Source organism: Myripristis murdjan, chromosome 10, assembly GCF_902150065.1.
Source record: "Myripristis murdjan chromosome 10, fMyrMur1.1, whole genome shotgun sequence".
NCBI classification, from domain to species: domain Eukaryota; kingdom Metazoa; phylum Chordata; class Actinopteri; order Holocentriformes; family Holocentridae; genus Myripristis; species Myripristis murdjan.
Window position 1 is genome coordinate 12,338,830 of NC_043989.1, and position 24,527 is coordinate 12,363,356.

At 41.2% G+C, this 24,527-nt stretch overlaps 1 protein-coding gene across 5 annotated transcripts in view; it reads left to right on the top strand.

The window, feature by feature from the left end:
• Positions 1-24,527, top strand: part of diaph2 (diaphanous-related formin 2) — a 415,888-nt gene that overhangs the window by 323,618 nt on the left and 67,743 nt on the right. For all 5 annotated transcript variants that reach the window (XM_030062123.1, XM_030062125.1, XM_030062126.1 and 2 more), the window contains one exon: positions 23,002-23,166. In XM_030062123.1, coding sequence (XP_029917983.1) covers positions 23,002-23,166 — 165 coding nt within the window. The remainder of the gene's footprint in view (positions 1-23,001; positions 23,167-24,527) is intronic.

The window sequence follows — 24,527 nt, forward strand, 5'->3', positions numbered from 1 at the left end:
ATACGGTATATGGCCAACATTAGATTTGACTCTCTCCAAAAGATTTGGCCTTCAACTGTTTAAGTCATGCACTTTATGAATAAATTAATGAAGGCAAATAACACAATGTCCCATTTTCCTAGCATGTCACTGTGCACTCAGCTCTGCAAACTTGCGACACAATACAAAAGTTGGACTAAAAAGAGATCTCTAATTAAAATTAATCTGTGACAGTCAGGAACACTAACAGTTACAAACTGCAATCTGATGGTAGTCAACAGGGGATTCTCCATTAATTGGCAAAATGAGGCTCATCAATCACACAGAGGGGGAAGGCTGCACAGACAGTATCCTGTCAGAATCACCCACTGTGGGGGGAGCAGCGTGACGCGTGTCTTAGGGACAGAGTCATAGAGAGAGAAGGAACTGTTCTTCTCTCTCTCTGTGTCTCTCTGTCTCTCTCTCTTTCTCACTCTCTCTCTGTCTCTCTCTCTCTCTCACCACATGCAGCTCTCAGTAGACATCTCCCTGACTTATTCTGACAGGCTTTGTTTTTCCTCGTCGCATTTCAAATGGGGATTGGCTGGCTTTCTCTGCCAGTCAAGGCCGAGACAGAATTGTCAAAACACACTGGTAAATTTCGGCTTTTAGATGATATTCTTTGCTGATGACATGTACTGAGAGGCTTGTAACTCCATACGTCCTCTCATCATTCTATCACTCATGAAAATACTGTAGGAACTATTGATTTTCTATCCAGTAGACCTTGATAATTGCATTGGATTAAATGCAAGGAAATATGACAGATAACTCCATAGTTTTAATTAGTGGCGATTATTAACAGTGAAAAAATCTACAAAAAAAAATACAATATTAACATTTGCAGCAATTAGTATTTTCCCTGTTTTTCATAGAGAGCATTTTGCTGCTAAATGATTGAAACAGCTAAGCAAATGCCACGACACATGAGTCCTGCCTCTCCATACAGGCCTATAAATACAGCCAGGTAATAATTGACTGCATCATCTATAGCACCAATCAATGGACTGTTCCTGTTCTTTGTGTCACTCGATAGATTTTGGCCAATCTCAGGACTCGCTTCCCATGAATTAGTTATTGCTCTATAATGCTCTTACTGCCGCATCAATGCGTCTGTTGTTTAGCCGTTAATTTGTGAGGTATACAGACTCATATCTACATATTGTATACAGTACCATAAATGAGGCAGCACACTGTTTCTAATGTTACCTGACAAGTGCAAATACTCCCACATTATGACATGTATTGTATACTGATATTCTCATTACCTCTCTCCAATGGATCAAACTGCTAATATGCCATGCATGTCATGGCAAATGCAGTACTCACAATTATCTGTATAGCTCTCACCAACCAGGCTAATATACTGCAAGTCAAAACAACAGCCATGTCTGTGTGGGTTTTTATTGACAATTAACCTCCAATTAGCAGCATGGTTGGATATGTTGACCTCCAGAAGTGCTAGTGGTTGTGTTGACGGTGGCTCTTCCATGAACATGATTACATGAGATGAGCCGGTTTGCTGTGGAAAAGGACCTCAGGCTGGTGCACTGACACTTGCAGTGACAGACGGAGAGAGGCATATAGCACTTTGTTGTTAGTTGCACACACACACAAACATGCATGTGCTATTTCTTCCACAGCTATTCTTCCTTATCCGTTCTCTGCCGCTCCCTTCCTCCTCCTCTCTCTCTCTCTCTCAGAAGTACACATCCATACCGTTGGTGAGTCTAAGCTCTGTCATTTAACAGGAACAGGGACGTGTGAGACACGTCGGCTGCCTGAACCTGCAGCTGACCTTGAATTGACTTTCTGTGATGAAGACTTACGGTTGATCCCTGGGCTTTCTGCCTTCCTGCCTTACAGCTTTCTGCCCTAGCTTAACAACATTGGTAGAAAGCGTAGTGAATAGATAGATAGATAGATAGATAGATAGATATTTCCAATAAAATTGGAAAACAAATCTAGCTAGCAGAAGTACTTACTTGGGCTATTATGGCATTTGCTGTTTCAGTTGTGTCAAAGATGTGTGGACAAAACGGAGTGATTTTTTTTTTTCTATTATAATATGTAAAACCACAGAAGATGTACTTTTCAGTTGTTGCTTTTTCTATCCAGTTTCTTCATTGACTCTGATTCATTCAGTTATGTATTTATTTATTTATTCAAGGTATTCTGTAGTCTGCTCCAGCATTCTATAGTAGAAAACACTGCACAGCTTCAAATTTCATTAAAACATACGCATTGAAGGGAACTGGTGTAAGTTAAAGTACTACCTACCTAGTACTATGTAAAGATTAAGCATAAATAAAGGTTGCAATGTTGAAAAATAATTGAATCATAATGCTTTTGCCAGTGAGACCAAATGAGTCGGGACAGGTGGATACTTTCAGACCAAAATATTTATATCAAACATATACCCCCAAAAATGAACTAATATTAGTTGGGGGGTGGTCACTACTTTTTATAGCCAGCACTGACATGTGTGATAGAATATTTTGTCTTTATTGTGCAATATTTTTCATTGCTCCTTTTTGTCAGGCTGCCTTGCGTTTCCTCACAAACCCAGATTACAGGGCTTTGCACATTAACAACCATGTTGACTATGATGCAGACACTTTTTTTACAACTGTGCCCTGATGTGGCACGCCACAGAGCGGGCACAGGTGTGAAAGCACACATCCAGAGGTGTGGGCAGGAGCAGGCATTAACTGGAGGGACATATCGGCTGGTGCTGCCACAGCTCGATAGGGACGATGTGTTGTTGCACAGCAACACTCTGCAGTTGCCGTCATCAAAGCACATATCTGCTGGAGATGTGCATGTTATGCTTTCGTAAGGATGCAGTCAAATAAAATCCCCAGCACAGTGGAGCAGATTGTGGCACCGATCAGTGTGATGCAAAGTTGGTTGGATAGGTTTGCACAGTGTTTCTTGAGGCAAGTTGAGACATGATGTTGCAAAATGAAGAATAACTTGAGCGATTTAAATGACTGACTGCAGTTTTTATATGCTCTGTGGGCTGAATGTGCTCCAGGGGCATGTTTGTGATGGATGGTACAGCAGGGGTTGTGATGCCTCCGGCTTGTTTGATCCAGTGGTGATATTCTTAATCCTGTCTGAGCAAGGTCACAATGGTCCAACTGAAATATAATTCCATTTGCATGTGCTCTGGAGCCTTACACCCACAGCTTGCATGTACAAATCATACATTTTATAGACTGATTTGAGACAGCTCATTAGATGCTACAGTCATGTGAAACAGGAGACATGGGAAAGGGAAACGGTATGACCAAGTATTAGAAAGCAGATGCTAAACCCAAATTCCAAAGTAGGTTTCCTCTAACAAAGGATGCTGGAGTCAAATTTCGGAGCGCTTCCACAAATCAGCTGCCATCTGTTAGACAACGCTCCAGTATCGCAGGAGTTTGGACTGTGAGAGGATGAAATGACGGTCGATGTGTTTGCGCGCGCGTGTGTGTATGTACGTGTATGTGAAGGGGTTTGGGTGTTTTAGGGAGTGTGTATATGAGATAGCTGCGAGGCAGAGCAGAATGATAGCCATGAATGAGGCATTTTCCAACGGAGTGATTAAAATGATTGAGGACAGTGGCGAACTCATTCATCTCTGAGCAAGGTGATGAGGGACACACTGTATGTGTGAGTGTGGGTGAGTGAGTGTGTGTTTGTGTATATTCATGTGAGTGTGTGTGTATGTGTGTTGTGTATGTGTCACAGATCTAGAACAAGTTGTGAAATGGGACTGGCGTGGAGGCGGCCAGAGAGGCACGCAGCGATGCCCACAGGAGGGCCGTGTCTTTTCAGCGTACGTCTAAACAGACAGCCAAATGTTTATCACTACCCCCGCCACATACGACATCCTAGATATTAATTTGACCTTCATCAATGCAAAATAAACAAGCGCTCTTAGCCAGATTAGGTGCGTATAGATTTTTCTATTCTTTCTTTTCCAAAATTCTGCCTTTAAAAACAGTAAGCAGCAACAGTGGAACGGAAGGTTTGTTGAGGGGCTGTGATTAAACTGGACTTTAATCAGTTTAATTGTCTCCTCTGTACAACAGATTCGCCTTAATTACCACCGTGAGAAGAGAAAGTGTGTAGCGCAGGTTGTCTTGTGTGTGTGCCTTGCAACATGTGTGTGTCTACTGTCAGTGTGTGTGTGTGTGTGTGTGTTTTGTGCTTGTGCCTGTTTTTTAAGTACATGGGTGTACATTTGAGTTCTCATGCAAATACAGTATAGTTTCTTGGTGTCCCCGTTGCTGAAAGATATGTGGGTTCAGTGATAATTAAATGAGACAGCAAGAGGACTTTAGCAAAATAATAAGCTCTCAGGAAATTAGTATTTTTTCCCTTCTTTTTTTTTTGTTTGTGTCTATTCATCCCTCTTTAGAAATTGAGCATTTCTGTTAGATCGCTACTTGACTGTACTTCAAATGTAAAAGCCTCAGTGGCCTTATTGGCCACACATAGCCACTCTCAAGCACATTATATTTAAATTCCCTTAGTATTGGCTGCCTTTTGAAAGTGTTGATTTGAAGACTATAGGTTTGTGTCTCCACTCTCACTCTCCTGTCTGTCTCACTCCATCAGCTGCTCTGACCCCCCTTGAATGCCATCTACACTCACTGCTCATTCCCTGCCTCCAGGACTGGTTTCACACAGTGATCCCCTCACTGTCCAGACAGATGACTTGACAATTAACCTTCAAGGCTGACCTGCAATATCTTAAACCTTCTCCCCTCAGCATCCTTATTGGCCCCTAATAGATTTCTAACAAGAGAGGAAAAAATCAATGGAATTCCACCACTTTCACCTTTAGGATCACACTAGAAACACAGCTCCATTTTTGACTTTTTTCCCTAATTAAAGTAAAAACACAGTTACAACTGTCTCACAACTGCCATAAACTATTGGCTATGTTGCCTACACTGACTGAGTAATGCTGAATTGCGGCTGATCAAACATAGTGCCAATGCGTTATGAATGGCGTGATGTCTCTATGGCATTCTTCATGGAAGTGTACTACCACTTGCTTCTCCATTTGCACCCTGTGAAAGCCCTCCATTGCAGTTAGCACACTAATAGCCAAAAAGCACTCTGCTGGAGCCAGTTTGACTCTAGCTGTATTCTCCATGAAGAAGATTAGTCCCTGTGTTATTTAATGTCACTTTAGCCATTACTGCGAGATATACAACAGATGCAGCATCTGTTCCCTACCTTTGTGGTTATCCTCCCACATAGGGCAATGGATATGCCCTGCTGTGCTTTGGTGCACAGGTTTGCAATCCAGTGGTTCCCAGCCCTGCTTCTCTTTTACTGAAGCTGAATGGCACTTAAAGTACCCTTTCAGTGCAGTGCTTTGTCCTTGGCTTTTTTTTTTTTTTCTTTTCTTTTCTTTTTCTGGATCTTATGTGACATCTTGCAAATGCATCTGCCCGCTGACAGGCTTAATTTTTTTTTTTTTTTCGTGCATGTGTGTGGGCCTGTGTGAACGGTCATCGTGATGGTGGTAGTTGAGGGAGAGCATGTGCAGATCAGATTGTAACCAGTTAGGTAATGATTCATAAGAGAGCCAGTAGGACTTATCCACTAATAGATCTCCTGGGAGATAACCTAATCCCCCAACAATATCTCCTTATCATATTACAAGTGAACTATGTACCGAATGGGCTTCTGTATCCACAAGTGAATTGTAAGCCCAGTACTTATGTTTAAGCTTATTAGATTTCATCTGAAACAGAACAGTATCATATTTAAAACAGTATATTCTCACTGATACATGAACAATCAGACATAATAATCCTTTTAGAGATAAGTTTTAATTTGACCGTTTTTTTTTTCTATAACTTCATAGACATTGTTTTTTTTTTTTTTATTATTCAATCCATATTACTTTAAAACATATTTACAAAAGAACTTTAATGCAGTCTTTTACTTTGAGTGAAAGCGGATTCTGTATGGGAGATTTACTACACAGAAGAGTAAAAGCCAGGACAGTAAATACAATATGTAATCTGTTCACTGAGAGCTTTTGTCAGCCATGAAGATCACAAGAGGGAGCTTGTCAGTGGCAAATGAAAGTCAGACTTCTTTTCAAGGTGCGGATTGGAGATTAGTAGTTACACTCGTCTCTATCTCTCTGTCCGCTTTCATAGAGATGATACGATTTGCAAGGCAAGGATGAGGCTTCTCTCTCCCTCTCTTGCTCACCCATCTATTACTTCTTCCTCCTCTCAGCCTCATGTTACCCATCTCTTTCTTTTCTCTATCCCTTTCTCTCATTTTGACTAAGCTCTAAAAAGGGTTGTTAACTCTTTTCAGGATTCCACGAGGAAGAGATTTTGCGAGTGAGCTGAGTTAGTAGATATTCTCCGCAGAGCTCTGTCTGCCGATGTGCCACCATGCGGACTCCCGGGGCCCTCACTGGAGTTTTTCACAGACTTTCTCTTCTAAGATGTTAGAGCTCTCGCACTTCTACTCTGAGTGATTAGCATTGCAGTTATCTGGAGCACTTGTTGACAATAAAGTGGGGGAAGTAAACTTGTCTCAGGCAAATATGTTGGGAAAAAGCCTTTTCTTCTTCTTATTTTTTTTTTTAATGAATTCATATTGTTCCCTTTGAACCCATTAGATAATACATTTTTGATAGAAAGGTGATTATAATATTCTAATATGTTCAAACCTTTCTTCGTTTCCACCTTCAAATACACTTACTTCTAAACCTTTTTTTCTAATTTCTGAAAAGCCTTAAGTAATTGCAGAAAACAATTATTATTTATTATACATATGCCTGCTTTTACTTTTTGCATTATTTTTTAGCATTGTCCAAACTGAGGTTTTGTAGCATTCTCAAATTCCCTCGTTTCCCTCGAGTACCAAGATATAGTAATGTCAGAGTATTACAGTAGCTGTGCAAAAACTGCATCCACAATTTTATAACCTTTCTGTGCAAATATTTGACATTGTTTCGATTGCTGCTGGTCTCATAATTGCCTTTTCACCTAAACACGGATTCATCTAATTAGTCCTGCTTAAAATGAGTGACTAAATCATTCCTTCATTGTTCTCTGCTCATCTGGAGATTGTTGATTTATTGTGTGGATGTGGATGTGTGGGTGTGGATTTGTTGCTCGATAGTCACTCATGTCTGCACAGATCACCAACCGATAGAGGAAGAGAGATGTCACAGTCCATTTGGTACTTAATGAGACATAGCAGATGAACTAAGGTGTTTTCCCTAAGGTTATTTGTTCCTCTTCTGTCCATCATAAAGGTCTTTGATTGCATAGACAACTCGTGGAAATCCAGCAAAGCCCTGAAGGGGGAAGAGCATGAAGACAACGGAATCTCAGGTAGTGAGGAGACTTGATGGCAACCCAATGAGCAAAAAATGAGGTTGAGGCTAGGCTTGAGGGAAACCCTTGAATTATACAAGGATCCATTAAAGAAACCTGGTGTGACATTATCACTATACGTTACTTGACACAATCAGCAGGGGACCCACATGATGATGCCTGCTAATTCTAACCAGCTGCAGTGGATTACAGTGTAAACAGGATGCGATGCTTTCAGCCATGTTTATTTGCAGAGCATGCCGGCAGTTCCTATCTGTCTCACTTTGCATGAAGGCAGTAGACTTTAATTTGGGCCATGGAATCTAGGTTTACTTTGAAATGCAGCTCTGGAATTGTGCCAGCGTCATCTCTCCCTGCTCAATTTTCTGTTTCACATCTTTAGATAACGATAGGATTTTGTATTGACTGTCATAGCTTCTCTTATTTCAGTTCTTGTTTCATTACATGGCGACGGTGTGCGTTCAATAGGTCACTATGCGAGTTTGATTCATGATTGTTCCCCACTGCTTGTTATTAGTGCAGCATCAAAGCTAGACTTGGTAAACACATTTGCATTTTAATGACTGATATAGATTGTTCCACTGCTCAATACGCACTCTCCCCTCCCCCGTTTCCCCACATAAGTCGAAAAAAAAGGTGAGCTACATTTAGTCATTTAAAAGCACCTACCAAGCACACATACAGTGACACACACGTTGTACGCGACTAATAGAATGCAGATAACGTGTACACTTACAGCAGGTTGCCTCATATAGAAGAGATAGCATGGTGGCCTGTTTAACCTGCTCTCCAGGGTTTTGGGTAACAGCAGGCCAAGAATAAAAAAGTCCAGATATGGTAATTAAGAAAATAAGTGGGTTAATGTGGCTGCATTGTGAAATTGTGCAGTTAATGTTAATGAAGAGAGAGTGTACGATTGAGCATGATCTCTCACAGCTCAAATGGATGTTATCAGGAGCAGGAGTGCGACCATCAGCCAATGAGGAGGGAGAGTTTGAGAAGGCGGATCATTTTTGTGTCCCCAACACACGTTTTCTTCCCCTGCCACCTGCAGAGGGTGATGCTAGCCATTTAGAGGAGTTTGCCTCTGCGGGCACGTAATCTGATGCAAATTAGAGCAAGAGACTCTGCCAAATGACTGCAATGTCAGTGTACGGAGCGTATCACTAGTGATGTGATATGTGTTGTGTGTGTCTGTGTCTGTGTGTGTGTGTGTGTACTACCCAGATATATATGTCTCGACGAAGATTCCATCAAAATGACGAGTCTCCATGTTGCTTTCAGTATCTCTGCATGCCACTTGCCAAGAAATACTGTACACAGTAGCAAGTGAGTACATGTCATGTTTGCATCGGAGGTGTTCAAGCATTCAATTTTGGATTTTTCCACAATAACACTATCACTATCAATCTTTTGCAAGTGCCCAATGCCTGCGCCTCTCCAAATACACACTCAGAGAACAGTTTATGAAAGCTCCCTCCTTGAGGTGCAAGACAAAAAGAGGAGACAATAAGTCTAATGTGTATTTACTCCACTAACAACATGCCTTTTCCCTTTCTCCACTGCACCCCTCTCTCTCCCATTTGTTCATGTTGTGATAGTACATACTGCTTGCAATATTTTCCAGGACAAATACTGAATGTATCTCAGCAGAGATAATAGGAGTAAATGTTTTCTTTAACAGTCCACTCACTGTTAAGATCCTGCAGTTCTCAGATGTGTACAAAGCCTCCAGAACCTTTTTGCTGTGTCATCCACCGACATCCAGTCAAGACAATAACAATGATCCTCACAGATAGTGCCATGTTTCTGTAGAGAAAAGAAAATATAATTGGCTGAAGAAAGTGAAGTTTAAATGCAGGGGTTCTTGTTTCAGAAGCAGAAGTGCTATGTTGTATTTTTTCCTTGTCTTTTTTTTTTTTTTTTTTTTTTTTTAATATTACTGACAGTGCTGTTGTCACTTCACAATGGTAGACAGGCTGGAGGATGAGAAGAGGGCAGTCGAGGAGGCTCTAATTTATCTGTTTGCCTGTGTTTTCCTCACCACACTAGAATGGGAGGGAGGCTGTGACAGGGCCCAGCTCCGCGGGGGAGAGTTGCGTTTAGTGGTGGCATTGATTTTATAAAAGGTTGCACAGTGGGGAGGCTAGGTAGGCCTGTCAACCTTAGCTTTCACCAAAGCACATCATACCGTCAGGCTAATTGTGCCCTCTCCATAATCCCCAGCCACTGCAAAGGACACAGTATGCAAACATATGTCCCTTCCTTATGCATGCATAGCTGTTATTTTTCACATGAAAAAGCCATTTTGCTGCTTTTAGACTTCAGAACATTTGTTGTTAGTGGTCCATTTTTTTATTTATTTATTTTTTTAATTTATTTTGCCCATTGTTTTTATGTTTTTTTTTTTTTTTTTTTTAAATCCATCAGCACTGAGTAGACTATGTTTTGCATTTAGATACAACCCATGGAGGTGACAATTGAGACGCTGAAACAGGATACAGGTGACAGAGAGAGAGGCTGGACAAATGTTTCTGTGTGAACATAGGTCTACCAGTTGAACAGCGTTTGAAATATTGGTCAGTTGTAGGAGGAAAGAAGGGGATAAGGAGAGGAAAAAGTGCTATGTGAGAGGGAGACAGAGGAGAGAAGAGGGGTGAGGAAGGGCTTGGTAAGTAGGAGCTGTATGGGAGTGGGGAGAACTGGCAACCTAGACACTTTGATTTTCACAGGTTGAGGCACACACACACATAGCCAGAGGCATTCATCAACTGCTTGTCAGTGCTCTCTCCCACCTCCTCTCCTCTCTCCTCAGAAGGTACCTTCTCAGGGGCAGGTGCAAAAACCATATCTGGGGCAGAAGACATCCCCCACCACTCCGCTGAACATAAAACTAAAACTAACGAGACGTACAGCGAGATGAACTTTAAACCAGAGCTCCCCATTTCACCTTCAGCACAATAAACTTCAGTGACGCTTTATCAATTGATTCACATTTCTAAAGTTGGGAAATAAATTTGTGGCAGTCCATAGCGCTTTTTGCAAAGTAACAACTCAAAAAGTCATACCTGCGCGTGTACCTGCGCATGTAGTGTCTGTCTGTTTTTACATGCATATCCATGTGTGTGTATGTGGTAGACTTTCACTTAAATATGTGATGGAAGTACATGGAAGACAGCTGGATTCACACATTTATTATTTCGCAAACAAATGGACTGCGAGCGCCAGTTTTCTGTCACTCATTAGGCACTAATCATTGGCAAATCCACTTGCCTTCTAGCGAGTACGTCTTACTGTATTCCCCCTGTCAATTATTTTTTTTCTCCTCTTTCTGCACCATGACACCCAGCAGTTTTTTTGACTGGCGAGTCACACAAAGCTCCTTAGCCCGCCTGCTGAGCCAAATGACAAAAAAGCTCTCGGGGAGATCATTTTATCTTACTCTTGATTGCCAGATAATTATCAGTTAATTATTTAGAGCCTTAAATTAATTTGCTAAAAATAGTCTCTGTGCCTCTGCGTTTCCAATGGAGACGGCTCCATTATTCCTCTGTCCCCAGTCTATATCTCTCTTTCTCTGGCTCCCTCTCTTTGACAACTGCTTTTGCCACATCACCCAACCGTGGCTAAATGTGTGACCGGGTACCGCTAAAATGAGATTCATTTGTAGCATGTCTGACTGTAATCTAATAACCAACGAGGAGTTTTTTTCCTCTTTAAATTTAAAACAACCCAATTTAAGCCTAATGATTCAGCACTGTTTGTTTGAATTTTCCCAATGTTGATTGTGTTTGTTGTGCTTCTTTCTGCCAGTTATGAATGTTGAGTGCAATTTATGCCAGTCTTAGAGCACTCAGCCATACAGCTGTGGTAAATTGTGAACTTATGATTATAGCATAATATGCACATTTCTTACAAGGCCCTTTATTTTCAAAGCAAAACTTTGTTTGGCAACATCTGCTGCTCTCTTACTTTGCAGGTAGTTTGGTCCACCCATAACTTTTCCCTATGCTTAACAACACTGTGTAGTGGATAGCATCTTCTTTCTCTGTCCCCCTCCACTCTTTGGACACTTCATTAAGCGGAAAGTGTTCTGAACAAAGAAATGTGCTGTAAGTGGGCTTTTAATGGGATTCATTGGCTTAAAGAATCGAAATGCGCCCCTTCTCCTTTTTTTCTCCCTTTGCAAGGATACACACAAACACACACACACACACACAGAATGAGGGGCCAAATAGGCTGACCTGTTGGATGGCTTTTGCTGTGGTAATGATAAGGCTATTGAATGGAGCTGTACTCTGTCACGCTAGCCCCTGGGCCACTGGTCTGACTGAAGGAGTCTGATCGATATACAGTACTCTACTAGTTTTCTTTCTCCTCCTGCCTCTTGTGCACTCTCAGTCACTTTCTCTCACCCTTGACCTGCAATGACAAGTTGCCACTTAAATGTGTATCTCCCAGCCATCTATTCGTTGTCTACGAAATTATATATGATATTGTATATAGGCTTTATATAGGTTACTGAAGGCTGTCAAGTAAGTGCTTCTTTTGTGTGACATCGCTTTTCCTATTTCCTTATTTCTTTCCCAGTTGAATTAATAATATTCTGTCTGTTACATCTTTTCTTTCTATCCAGTTCTGCCTATCTTCTATCTGTCTGTCTATCTAGAACAGGACAACAGCTGAGCTTACTGTGAACATGTTGAATATCAGTGTAATTTTTATAGTATTAAAAAAATTCAACGCACTTAGGCCGCCTTCTGTTCATTATAGCACAAAGTGCTGATTCTTGATGCAATCCAGTAAGGGCTTTGAGATTCTATTGACATTTAAAACACTCGTCAGTGCTCTAGAGACAGACATCAAAGGCAGCCCGACATGACGTCCATATGCAGACGGCACTGGCTTGCTTGATTACTGTCCTATTCAGGAGGCATGCATTAAGTGGCCTCCTGAGAGAGACCATTTTACAGCTTTCTGCACTGTGATCACACACGGAGAATGTATGAGCTGGAGTTGTCACGAGCAGACCGGGGCCAAATAGCACTTTTCAAATAATCCATAGTGGTTATTTGAACTTGCTGGGAGTACCAGATGGATGGTGTTTCCCACATCAGGATACTGTTAAGTCAGTTGTCAGTGATAGCAGTACTGTATACTGAATTAATCCAATTTGTTGTGATTGGCTAAATGTCAGTGTTTATTGTATTACATTTATTCTTTTATCAAACCCCAAAAGACATAAGACCAACTTAAAATTGCTATTTATGATAAGATTAAATGCTTCCCCTGTGGAGATGGGCCATTTGCAGCAGTATTAAGATACAACCACAGCAAGATAGAATAACAATAGAAAATGAGTAAGAATAGAGTGAAGATAAAAATACAGAACTGTCGAGTTCAAACTAGAGCAAATTAAATAGAAATCCAGGAAGAAAGTGTGAAAAGTATAAATTACAGCAAAAGAGGCTGTATAAAAAGGCAGCAATTGTATTATTGAGGCAAAAAAGTCATAGTCCCTACTTGTTGAGAGTATTTAACTCAATAAATCATTAAAAATATATTTTGGTAGCATAGTAAAATGTGCCCCAGCATATGATTGCACAAAATCTGCAGGAATGACATATGGTGTTAAAAAAAAAAAAAGGCATCAGCTGCAACAGGAGGAGGACTGCTTCAATTCTGTATTATGGAAGTATAATATTTTAGGCAAGCAAAAAGCCTGCCTCCAGTGTCACAGTGCCTAGGTTCATGTAGTTACTACAATTCTGGAATAATCAGGATAACCACATCATTTTACTCGATGTATTGTCAAGAAGAAATTCTCCACTCTACTACTGTATACTGTTGAGGTACAGCGGGTTTGCTCTCCTTCAGTGTCAATGTAGCCGGTGCGCCAAAATGTTTGATTAGCATTGCCCAGCCTTAATAAATTCCACATGTCATACCAAGTGGCTTTGCTAGCTCCATGCAGTTGTAACCAAATATTTGCCAGCAAAATATCATCTGTCACATATGGATTAGACACCACAGTTACAAAAACACATTGTGCAAATGAACATTATTGAACTTACCCTGAGCAACCAGCAGTTCTTAAGCTCTGGCCAAAACTGATATATAAAAAAAAATGTGTTAGTAGCTTAATACACGCAGTGATAACTAAAGTTTTAACAAGCCATTTTTCCCCCTTTTGTCACACATAGATTAGCCGCCACAGTTGCAAAAATATTCTATTTAGCACTGAGCTAGCAAGCATCCTTCAGTATGAGGTGGAAGCGTGTTTGATTGACTGATAGACTGATTGACCAGAATTTGGTTCCTGATGAACATGTCTTGTGCCGTGGGAAAATAACTCACCTCATTACCAATGTTTCCATTTGAAAAAATTGGTGTCGGTCCACCTGTTCTGCGAGATTTCAGTGTCCTGGACAAATGGGGAAACTCCGGTCAAATATTATCTGTGTCCATGTAGCTTAAAAATAATTGATAGGTAGGCAGTACAAAGAATGACATCATCAAGGCATGGCAATTCATAATATTCTTTACTTAAAAGAGACTGTTTTTGCTTATACATTATATTCCAAATAAAAGAAGTCTCATCATTAGACTCACATGCATAATGCTTTTTTTAAATAAATAAATAATATCCTTGAGCCAGTGCCCCAGCACTTCAGACTGAATTTCAGACTCATCGTCATCAGCTGCTCAGTTTCAAAAAAATACTTAGAGGTTAGTTTGTTTGGCAATCTGGTGTGATCTGTCTCACTCGTCGCTGTTTGCGGTTATGGTGGTTAGACAGGCTATGGCAATCGATCAGCACATGCGCTTTGTCAGAGTGATGCAACAATGAAACAAATCTAATGGTTGTTTGCAAAGGCTATATAGCCTATATGTTCATAAAAAAAGAAAAACAACTTTTTTTATGTGCAAATTTAATTTTAGCCTATTTTAATACAATTCCATGTCACCTCTTCAGTGTGCAGTCTTTTCTGTGCAGTCTGCAGAGGTCATAGGTCATAAAAGTGGGCCTCTTCAGTTTACTTCCATTTATTTTAAAGTTGCTGTCTCTTTTTCCAAAGGGTGGGCTGAATGTAAGAGCAGATTTCATTTTAATGAGTAAAAAGCATAGTTGTTACAGATGGATTCCCTATAAAGTGTGCATTAGTGAGGAGGTGCGAGAGTCCTGTTGATTCATTTTGTCTAGCTTCACCAATGCAGTAAGGTAATTTTGTATTATATTTATCAAAAAACACATTCTGTAATCAGTGATCACCTAGGAATTTTCCTACAGTGCCACACTATTTCGGCGCACTTACAGTGTCACAGCCTCAGCCCTAAAAATGTGAGAACCTGTAGCCATTCTCCATTTAATCCATGGACAGATACAATCACTTGATCCAATTGTATGAATCATGTAATCTTACAGCAGTATGGCTGTGATGCATTTAATTTTGATCAGATAAAATCATGCAGCAGTATGCATGTAACAAAGATTAGAGATGGAGAGAGTTAAAAAGCGAGAAGTAGAGAAGCAAAACACAGGGCAGCTATTGAGATTGATCACTGTCATCGTCCCATAGATCCACATAAACAATGTCACATGGGCAAGGAAACAAGTCACCACATCCTACACATGAATCAAGCAATAATCCTCAGTTGGGAAGTACATCAAATACACCATCGTATATTATTAGAAAGGAACATTGGGGAAGTGTATTTCCCCGATGTGGCATCAACAGGGAAAGATGCTTTTTTCCATGAAACGCCTGTGTTTTCCTCCATACTTGTGTTTTGAGGAGGCATTTTAATGTAGAGAGGTAGAGATTGATGTTTACCGATTAGATCAGCTGTCAGGGGAAGCGAGAGGCTTGACCTTTTACAATTTGACAAGACTGAACGGTGCTTGTAAACACAGTGGATTTGCATTGTCATGTTTTCACCCAGTGGAGGATTACACAGAGAAGCAGAGGCCAGGGGCAGCAATGTGACATTAGATGGCTTTGTATGAGGATGACAACACCCATAAAAGGTTATCAAAGGTAGATGGGTGTGTGATCTGTGTTTGTGTGTGTGTGTGTGTGTGTGTGCGTGTGTTGTTTGTCAGTGTTTTGTGTGGGACTGTGTTGATTCACGCATACTCACAACCACTATTATATGAGGTACCAAATTATTTTTCTCTCCCTTTTTCTTTTTTTTCTAACCAGCCCATCCATGATTCAACAGGTCATTCCCATGGACCTAATCCCCTCATATCTAATTTATCCAGTCTCTATTCCTCTATCAGATGCAGTCATTACACCCACCAGTCTCCCCCTCATTGAGTTGTTCCAACAGCAGCTGGGTGCTATAGCGAAGAGCTGTGAATACTTAAGCAGAAGCAACCTTCCTCTCTACATGTATAAATATTTCAGGGGTAGGCGAGTAGAATAAATCAACAGCAAATTGACATTGAATCCGGCTTTTAATTTTGGGAATGAAGGGGAGGTGGGAGCTGTAGAATTGATGGTGGAGAGGGGTTGAGAGTGAGTAAGGTCATGACCCCCATGTCAGAGGGGCAGTATAATTCACTGAGCATGTGATGCATGCAAAACTTCTCTCTCTCTCTCTCTCTCTCTCTCTCTCTCTCTCTCTCTCTCTGTCTGTCTCTATCTCTCTGCATCTCCAACCCCATGAATACTATCCGTGTACTATCTCTCTTATTAAATTAACTCTTTTTTTTTTTTTGCCTGATAAACCAGTCTGAACAACATAGGCATGACTGACCAACACCTTTCCAATCATTTCACTACTCTTGTTGCTCTTCAGTGTACATATATCTCACATGGATGTCACAGTTACATGAGTTTTGCAGATTAGTTGTGTTCTGATTGGTTCTGCAGTGGCACACTGAAGTATTACATTAATTACATTACAGGAGCGGGAGGGAGACAGCATCAGATAATCACCACCCTGTTGGCACCTTCCGCAGCCCAACAGAGAGAGAGAAAGAGAGTAGGAAAAACAGTAGTTAGAGGTGTGTGTGTGTGTGTGTGTGTGCGCGCGCGTGTGCGCGCATGTGTGAGCGTTGTGTGTGTGTCGCACACACGCACGCAAGTGTGTGTCTGTCTGTCTGCCTGTCTATTTGTATGCAGTGGAGAAGACAGAGCAACAAGACAGAGTTTGTCCATGGCAAGCTGTTGATTTCCATCCAAGGTGTTGTTTTAATTACTTTGGAGAAAGTCCAGCAATTTTCAAAGAGTATTGTTCCACTATGGCATTCAATTTGGGACAGTTTTAATTATTTTCACCATGTGAAATGAACCTGATTTAAATTCTTTTCTGGGCACAACAAACAGGCTCCTGTTTCACTTGAACTGAGATTGTAGGGACTTGAACTGGGGAAAGCTGTTCTCTCCAGTTCCTATTTACATCCAGGCAATTAGCTGACGCTGTTATCCTGAGTGACTTACAGTCAGTGAGCAGGTGGGGTTCAGTGTCTTGTTCAAGGACACTTCAGAAAGACGTATGGCTGTTGTAAGGATCAAACCTGTGACCTTGGCATTATGGAATAGTCACTCGAACCACTTGTCCGTCCTGCCATCTTTTGCTGTGGCCGTACTGATCCGTCGCTGTAGGCATAATAAATTTGACAGAATTGTTTTAGTATTCTTTACTTTTTTAAAAAAGCTAAATAAGTTTTGTTATGAAGCACTGATTACAACAGTATTTGTCTGTGTTCCCAGTTTCTTGTTTTCAAAAAGGAAATTTATAATGGATTTGAGGCTGAAAACAAGTGCCCTTTTTGACTGTGTTGAAGGCTAGCAAGAAGCTGTAATGGTAACTTATAGATAAAGCTGGCGGTGAGGTTTTGCTTCGTACTGTCGTTAAAAAATGCCAAACCTGCGTTTTAAAGCTTTTGCATAAACAAATGATGACATATCTGTCAGTTCCATAGAGTTCAGCCTCTTTGTACTTTTCTGTCCATCAAAACAGACACATATCCAATGGAGACAGACGTGTCTCCATGAAACGGACACCCCTCATTGAAAACCAATTAATAACAGACACTGATGGATAGACACAATGGGTCAGTGTGGTCACAGCCTTTCACATATACCGTCCCAAGTTCTGTACACCAAAGTAGATGTGTGAAACAAAAAATAAACTCTGTGGACGTACTATGCTGTTCTATAATGACATTTAACGACTTTCTCTGTACCATGATGAAAAGGCACAGACAAGTATTAAATGTGTCCTGATACTTTAGTGTAACATATAGCTTCTGAAACTTTTAAGTATCTCCTGGCTCGCTCCTGTCTCTCCCACCCTCCCTCTTCCTGTCCCCCACACGCCCTCCCTTCCTCCACCTCAGCACCAGGTCACATCACATATTCCCAGAGTTAGCTACTCTGCTAATTCCCCATGACAGCCCCAGTGTTGGTGCCATGGCCCGACTCAGGACGCTGTCAGCCTCTTTCCTGCGAGCCTTGCATCTCCCTCTGCTGGTACTGTATCGCCACACTGACCGGCCTGGTGCCAGCTGGTCCCACAGCCTTAACCTTCATTTATGACAAAACCCTAGCCGCCCTGTCATGTGGCTTAAAAACCTATAATGATGGTACATGGCCAATTCAATGGACAGTTTCTTTTACAACACAGTGCTGATGCGACATTATCTGTGTTTTTCTCTCAGTCTTGTTTTTTCTGCTTTTTCACCATTTACACCGAGAAAGTGATAGGCTACTGGCAAAAATGCCAAGTTAACTAAATGACTATTTATTATTTATTAACTGCCCCAGTTAATAAGTAATGACTGGAGCATTAGGTTTTTTGTTTGCATGTCTGTTATGACCACACCAATCACACATCAGGGCATCTTAGGTTCACTTAAAAAGCTGATGTATTCACTTGCTCAGTTTATTAATGAGTAGCTAGAATTACTTTTTACAGCATACCTGCACCTTCATATGTATTTTAATCCTTGTTCCTGTCCTATCTACCCCCCCCCTCACTCTCTCTCTCTCTCTCTCTCTCTCTCTCTCTCTCTCTCTCTCTCTCTCTCTCTCTCTCTCGCCTTCCCTCCCTCCACAGTCCACTCCTTTATCCCTCTCTCATCCCTCTCCCTCTCTCAACATGATGGGTTGTGTCCAGTCAGTGGGCAGCCTCGGTGTAATTTGGCCCACAGGGGCTGTTGGCAATGGGTGAGGGGATAAAGGGAGCAGGGATGGTGGGGTTTGGAGAAAAGCAGGCTTAGTGTGGGGCCTTGGGTGGAGGGGCCAGCAGGCACATAGGAAAAGCATTAAATAAACATTAATGGAACTGGGTTACTGGAGATTTATTAAGGAGGCTTTTTGGCCCCCACTGTAGAGGGTTATGCCGCACTTTAATAACTCTCTCATGCGCACAGGTAAACAAAAGTAGGTAATTTATTGCTATCCTCATAGGTGGCCATTGTGAAAACTGTTTTAACTTTGTTTTTCCTAGTAAATGGATTTTTGTACCCTTCCTTATGATCTATCATGAGATTGAGTGCATCTGGCTCCCAAAAAGCTCTTTACTTCTAGGCTAAGTCTGACTTGGATATGTTTTTGATGCTACTTTGCAGTGAAAAAAATGAGTGCCCTTAATCGTGTCTTACTGATGTTAAATGTACCCTTTTCAACATGCCAAATACACTGATAAAAAGTGATTAAACACAGAAATGAGGACACTGTGGCAGGAAAAACAACAAACTACAAGTTTTACAAGGATAGAGTTTAGGTTTTGGCAACAGCAGGAAAATTGCAAGAGAACTGCAAAAAAAAAAAAAAAAGTCAACCGGCTCAGCAGTGCCATTGATCTCACATTTCACACTTCACATCTGACATTGTGTTTGCAAATCAACAATGTCAGACATGAGGCTGTCAGATAATCAGAATCTGAAGTTATGTAAGCCAAGTCTTAGCTTGATAAGTTTAGTGACTTGCTGCTATTCTTACAGCACCACCTGAACTACAGTTGTTTATCTTTTAGTTGAATTGGCTGCATTTTCTGAAATATCCTTTAAAAATAGAGCAGTGTCAATGCTATGCGCAAATACAAGTAAGACAGGTTACACAGCTACAAACCACCCTGGTTTGCAATTTTACGGAAAGTGAATCAAGGAGATGTGCAGCATTGCACCTTAAATTGCCCCAGTGTGACCATGGCTAGAAAATTCTGTAACCACTCCACAGATATCTTTAGTAGCATCCACATTAGAAAGTGGCTCCAGCCCTGGAACGATGATCTTGCTCTGTGTCAGTGAGGTGCAGTGCAGAGGAACTGCAGGCATTTGCCCCTCCTCTGAGGACAGCTTCTGGAGGAGAGCAGAGACTGACAAACAGGGTCGGGGCTACCAAGGGCTGTGTGATACTTTACCTTGAGACCCCTCGTCTCCACTCCCAGCTCAGGCAGCACATTTCTGAAAGCTCACCCTGAGTAGGCGGGAAAGAGTGAGTGTGCATGTTCATGCGCATATGTTCACATTCAGAGGCTAGTGAAAGAATTTAATGGAGAGAATATAAAGGAGGTATGTAAAAGGAGAATGACAGAGGCAATGTGTTTGAGTGAGACAGTGGTGGACAGGAAAAAAGGGGGACCAGAAAAAGAAGATTCATGTTTGGAGAAGGAAAGAAAACAAAGGTTACAATGAGTGAGAGAAAGTAAGAGAAAGAGGGGAAGAGTGACAGACAAACTGTCACAAAGAAACACAAAGAAAGGGAATGTGACTGTGAGTGTGCGTGCATCTGTGTGTGTGCCAGTACATTCTGTGCCTAGGTGTGTGTGTGTGTGTGTGTGTGTGTGCGCACGCATGTGTATTTGTGTGTGATAAAGGCTCCACCATACCGGTTGTGTTGCTGCAGGACAGTGTGCGTCAGGCTCCATCAATATGACATGTCTTTGATGTGGAAATACAAGGAGCCAGAGCCCAGCCAGCCTCGGTCCAGTCCCCAGAGAGACACATCTACAGCTGTGTGTGTGTATATATGTGTGTGCATGTGCGAGAGAGACACAGAAAGAAAGAGAGAGAGACTAAACAACAAACTCCAAAAGTAATCTATGCCTCAATGTTTTTGGAAACCATGCAATGGAGCCAGCAGCATTATAAGTGAACACTCTCCTGGGCTAAGGTCAGTGTGGACATGGTATGGAGTGGGATGTATAGGCAACAACTGTTAACATTTTTTTCCCATGCCAGTTTTGAATAATGCCAGCATGCCTTTTGCTACTAAGTTGACGTATCAGTGTTAGGTTTGCTTTTTGGCCTTAACCTGTTCGCTGATCCTGATAAGTTAACTTTTTTATAAAATAATTTTATGAATACCATTTCATAATTTGAGGTCAGTTTTGTATATGAGAGGTTGGACATCATTGAGTGAGGGCAGACTAAGTACAGACTAACTCTTGAAATTGACTGCATCACTATTTTTGGATTCAGCACCGAGCCTCAGTATTACCAGTGAGTGATAGCTTCACCATATGACGTCGACTGTAGACGCCTGGTGATAGGGAGGGAAATCTTTACAGAGATCAGTTTAGTTGGACCTTACTGAACAAGTATAACTTAGAAGTTCAACTCTGTCAAGAGTTTGGACATTGAAAAGATATCTTACTTTGGCAAAGTTTTACTTTTACATCCTTCACTACGGCCCCTGAGTATTGAAACAGAAGTGGAGTGAGAGGGAGGTGGACAAAAGAAGCAATAAAGACAGTCTGACAGAAGCATGGGGTAAAACACGTACAGGCAGGCAGGAGACGCAGGTAGGGAGGAGGGAAAAAGAGAAGGATGAGTCCATCCATCGGGTGCGTGAGGGGGCTTGCTTACCCGGACTGGGCCGTGGATGCTGAGGTCTAGTACACACTGACCTGCTGGGAGGTAATCCAGCCAGCCTACCATCCTGTCTGTGCTTTTTATTCCCTCTCAGCTGGACAAAGGCCTCTCCACACACACGCTGCTTACATACAAGCACAGTCACACATATAAACACACACAAGCTCACACACAGTCATTGTGGGGCGCTTTTTCACTTATAAGTCCATTTGCCTGGTCCAAATCAGAGTGAAATGGATACATTGGGTTTGGTTTCCATTTGTTCAATTTTGGTTTCACACTGCACAAATGTAAGTGGACCAGAAAGTAGAAAACATTTGCTGAGGGCTGTGTGGAAATGGACAAGACAGGAGACACACTCCCAAAAGTCTTTCATTCATTGGTCAGAAGCTGAACACGGCCAACACAAAACCAGAGGTCTAGTTGGGTTTGGTGATTCTTGCAGTTATTCTGCTTTGGTGTGCCCACTAAACACATTTGGAAGATGGTGCTCACCCTTGTTAAGGCTCCAGGTGTCAACAATGTGTCAATAGACTCTTTCCAAAGAAGTCATGCTGCAGCCAAACATTGGTACTCCCGGAGATCAGGGTCAAATTTTGTTCTTGCTTCAATCAAACAAGGTTTCACTTGGAGACGGCCCAAGACCAACTCTCTCAAGCAGTGATTGCTGTGTTCACACTGTCAACAAAGCACACCAAGGATTCAAACAGACTAAATCAAGCAGTATTTAGTGTGTTTGAATGTGAAGGTACCCTTAAACACTTAATGCTGGATCCATTGATTCAATGCTGTTTCTACAGAAATCTTTGCTACCTCTAATACAGTCACAAGTCACACAGACTTGGAACTATCAAAGTGTGACGCCCACATTATAGTGATCAGCTATTATTGAGATGTAATGTAAGTACTACATAGATAAGGATTATGGAAGAGATTTATGATGCAACAGATGGTGGACGACACTGCCCATGCATTTAACCTTGATGTATGGGTAAGTTCAAGCTCATTCCTCATACCATAGATAGTTTTCTCTGTGTAGGTCTTTGTGCAAGTGTGTGTGTGTGTATACATGTGTACATGTTAATATGTGTTTGTGTTTTGTGTAAAGATGTGTTTTGCTCATCCCACCAAGGGTGTGCTAGTCTCGCAGTGTCCAAGCGCAGTCCCCATGAGGTCAGTGGCTGCTGCGATAATGCTAAACTGATGCAGGCTGTCAATAGCCATTCACCAGGAGAAAAGTGCTTCGCCTGTTCAGTAAATTACACAGTGCGACGTGAGCTGTGAGGTTCAAAACAACCTGACCCCGCTGTTGTTGAGAGAAACAATAGAACAATGACTGCAATCAGCTTTTCCAACAACCATCTGTGTCATGCCGTCGACTACAAAACACCTTTCCATTACTCCAGGGCTGCAGCTATTAGCTCACCATGCCATTGACTCCAAAGTGAGATGGAGAGGTTATTGAAATGGCACATTAGATTCTCACTGACCCTTCCATGGCCACTTTTTTGTTTTGCTGACCTTGACGTAGGTGGGCTTTTTGAATGCCATAAAGATTCATAGGTGACTGTTTTTTCCACAGTGCCTTGATGTTGTTGTTGTTGTTTTTTTTGTTTGTTCTTTTTTTAGTGGCTTATGCATATTTGTGAGGTGTCTCTCTACTGCGGATCCCAATACCCTTTGAGTGTTTGTGTGTGTATGAGTGTGAGTTAAACACATAAAATGTTATTTTACTGTTGATGTTGTTGTTGTTTCCTTGACTCCGGCCCCTCTCACGGCTTCTGCAAGCATGCGCGGGAGCAATATGAAAAGCTGGCTACCATGCACAAGAACATGCAAAAGCTCTACGAGAACCTGGGCAGCTACTTTGCCTTTGACCCGCACTCATTCAGCGTGGAGGACTTTTTTGGAGACTTGGCCAACTTCCGTACCCTGTTCATGGTGAGTACATATATATCTATGCACTTGCATAAAAATACTAACATTCACCCCCTGCCCCAAAGAGGTATGTCCTTAAGCAACCACCACCCACACACATGTATGCCCCTACACAAATCCTTCTGCACAAACACACTCTTTCATGTACATATACACAGTGGGTGCCATGCATGAAATGTGAGCAGAAAAAGATTTTGTGGCAGAAGCAAATTTGTGTGCATATCGGTATTCATCAATATTTTAGAAGTTCCGATCTTTTTGTAGGTGTGAACAAAATTTACACCTGCTCAGGACTACATGAACTGGCTGTGTAAATAATAAATGTAGCTAAATGCCACCTGTCGTTATTATAAATTACAATTTTAATTCATGGTCTACTGTGTTATGTTCAAAATACTACTCAGAAGCCTTGGAAAACACAAAACATAAAATATTACAAATATGACATTTCAGCTGTACATTAAATTTATTAATCAAAGTGAACATTTCTTTAAATCAGCTAAATAAATGTTTTTCAAGTGATTTTTTTTTCGCCACATGTAAGCTTGGTGGAATAATACTTAAAAAATAGTGCTGCATTTGTAACCTGTTGCCTTGTGGAACACCCGGCTGTTTTGTACCATATTAAAATTCAGTCTCTGTCCAATATGAATGAAATCCACTTAGCTAAAAAAAAAAAAAAATGCCTTCAGGCTCAGACAAACCTAACAGTAGAGATGTTTCTTCACTAATGGATGCAGTGCTCTCATCTAAAGCAGATAGCTGTGAAGAGCCTTGGAGCCTTGGTTTCTTTGGTATCCAGTATCATATCAAAAACATTTTTTGTTTTAATTCATATGACTGATACCAAAAATAACTGTATCAGGTACCTCTCTCCAGGCTTTGGATGGATTGCTGTAATGGCACTACAAAATAAAATGCCTTGTCTTCATTGAACCTTGGCTGGAATTATTTTATTCTCAGCATCTTAGAAGTTCTTCTTTTAAGAGGCTGAGACGCTTTCCTTCTTTCTTTGGGACATTTTCACAGTTCTGTGCGCCTAATCCATATTGATCACCATCTCCTTACATAGTAGTAATTGATTGTTGGTGAGTGTGGATTTATGCTAATTGATGATAATGTGAGGGCACTGTGCTTTTACGATTGATTGGACTTTGTCAATGGAATTCGTTGGAATTCATACGCACGTGGACACAGTCACATCTGGATTATCTGCAGCGCTCATGAATGCAACATAAATTTTTAGTCAAAATGTTTTTTGTTTTTTTGTTTTTTTGTATGTGTAGAAATGCTCACAAATTTATGAACGTTTCATGAATGAGACCCATTATTTTCAAGATGGATTATGTGGATGCAGCAGAAAA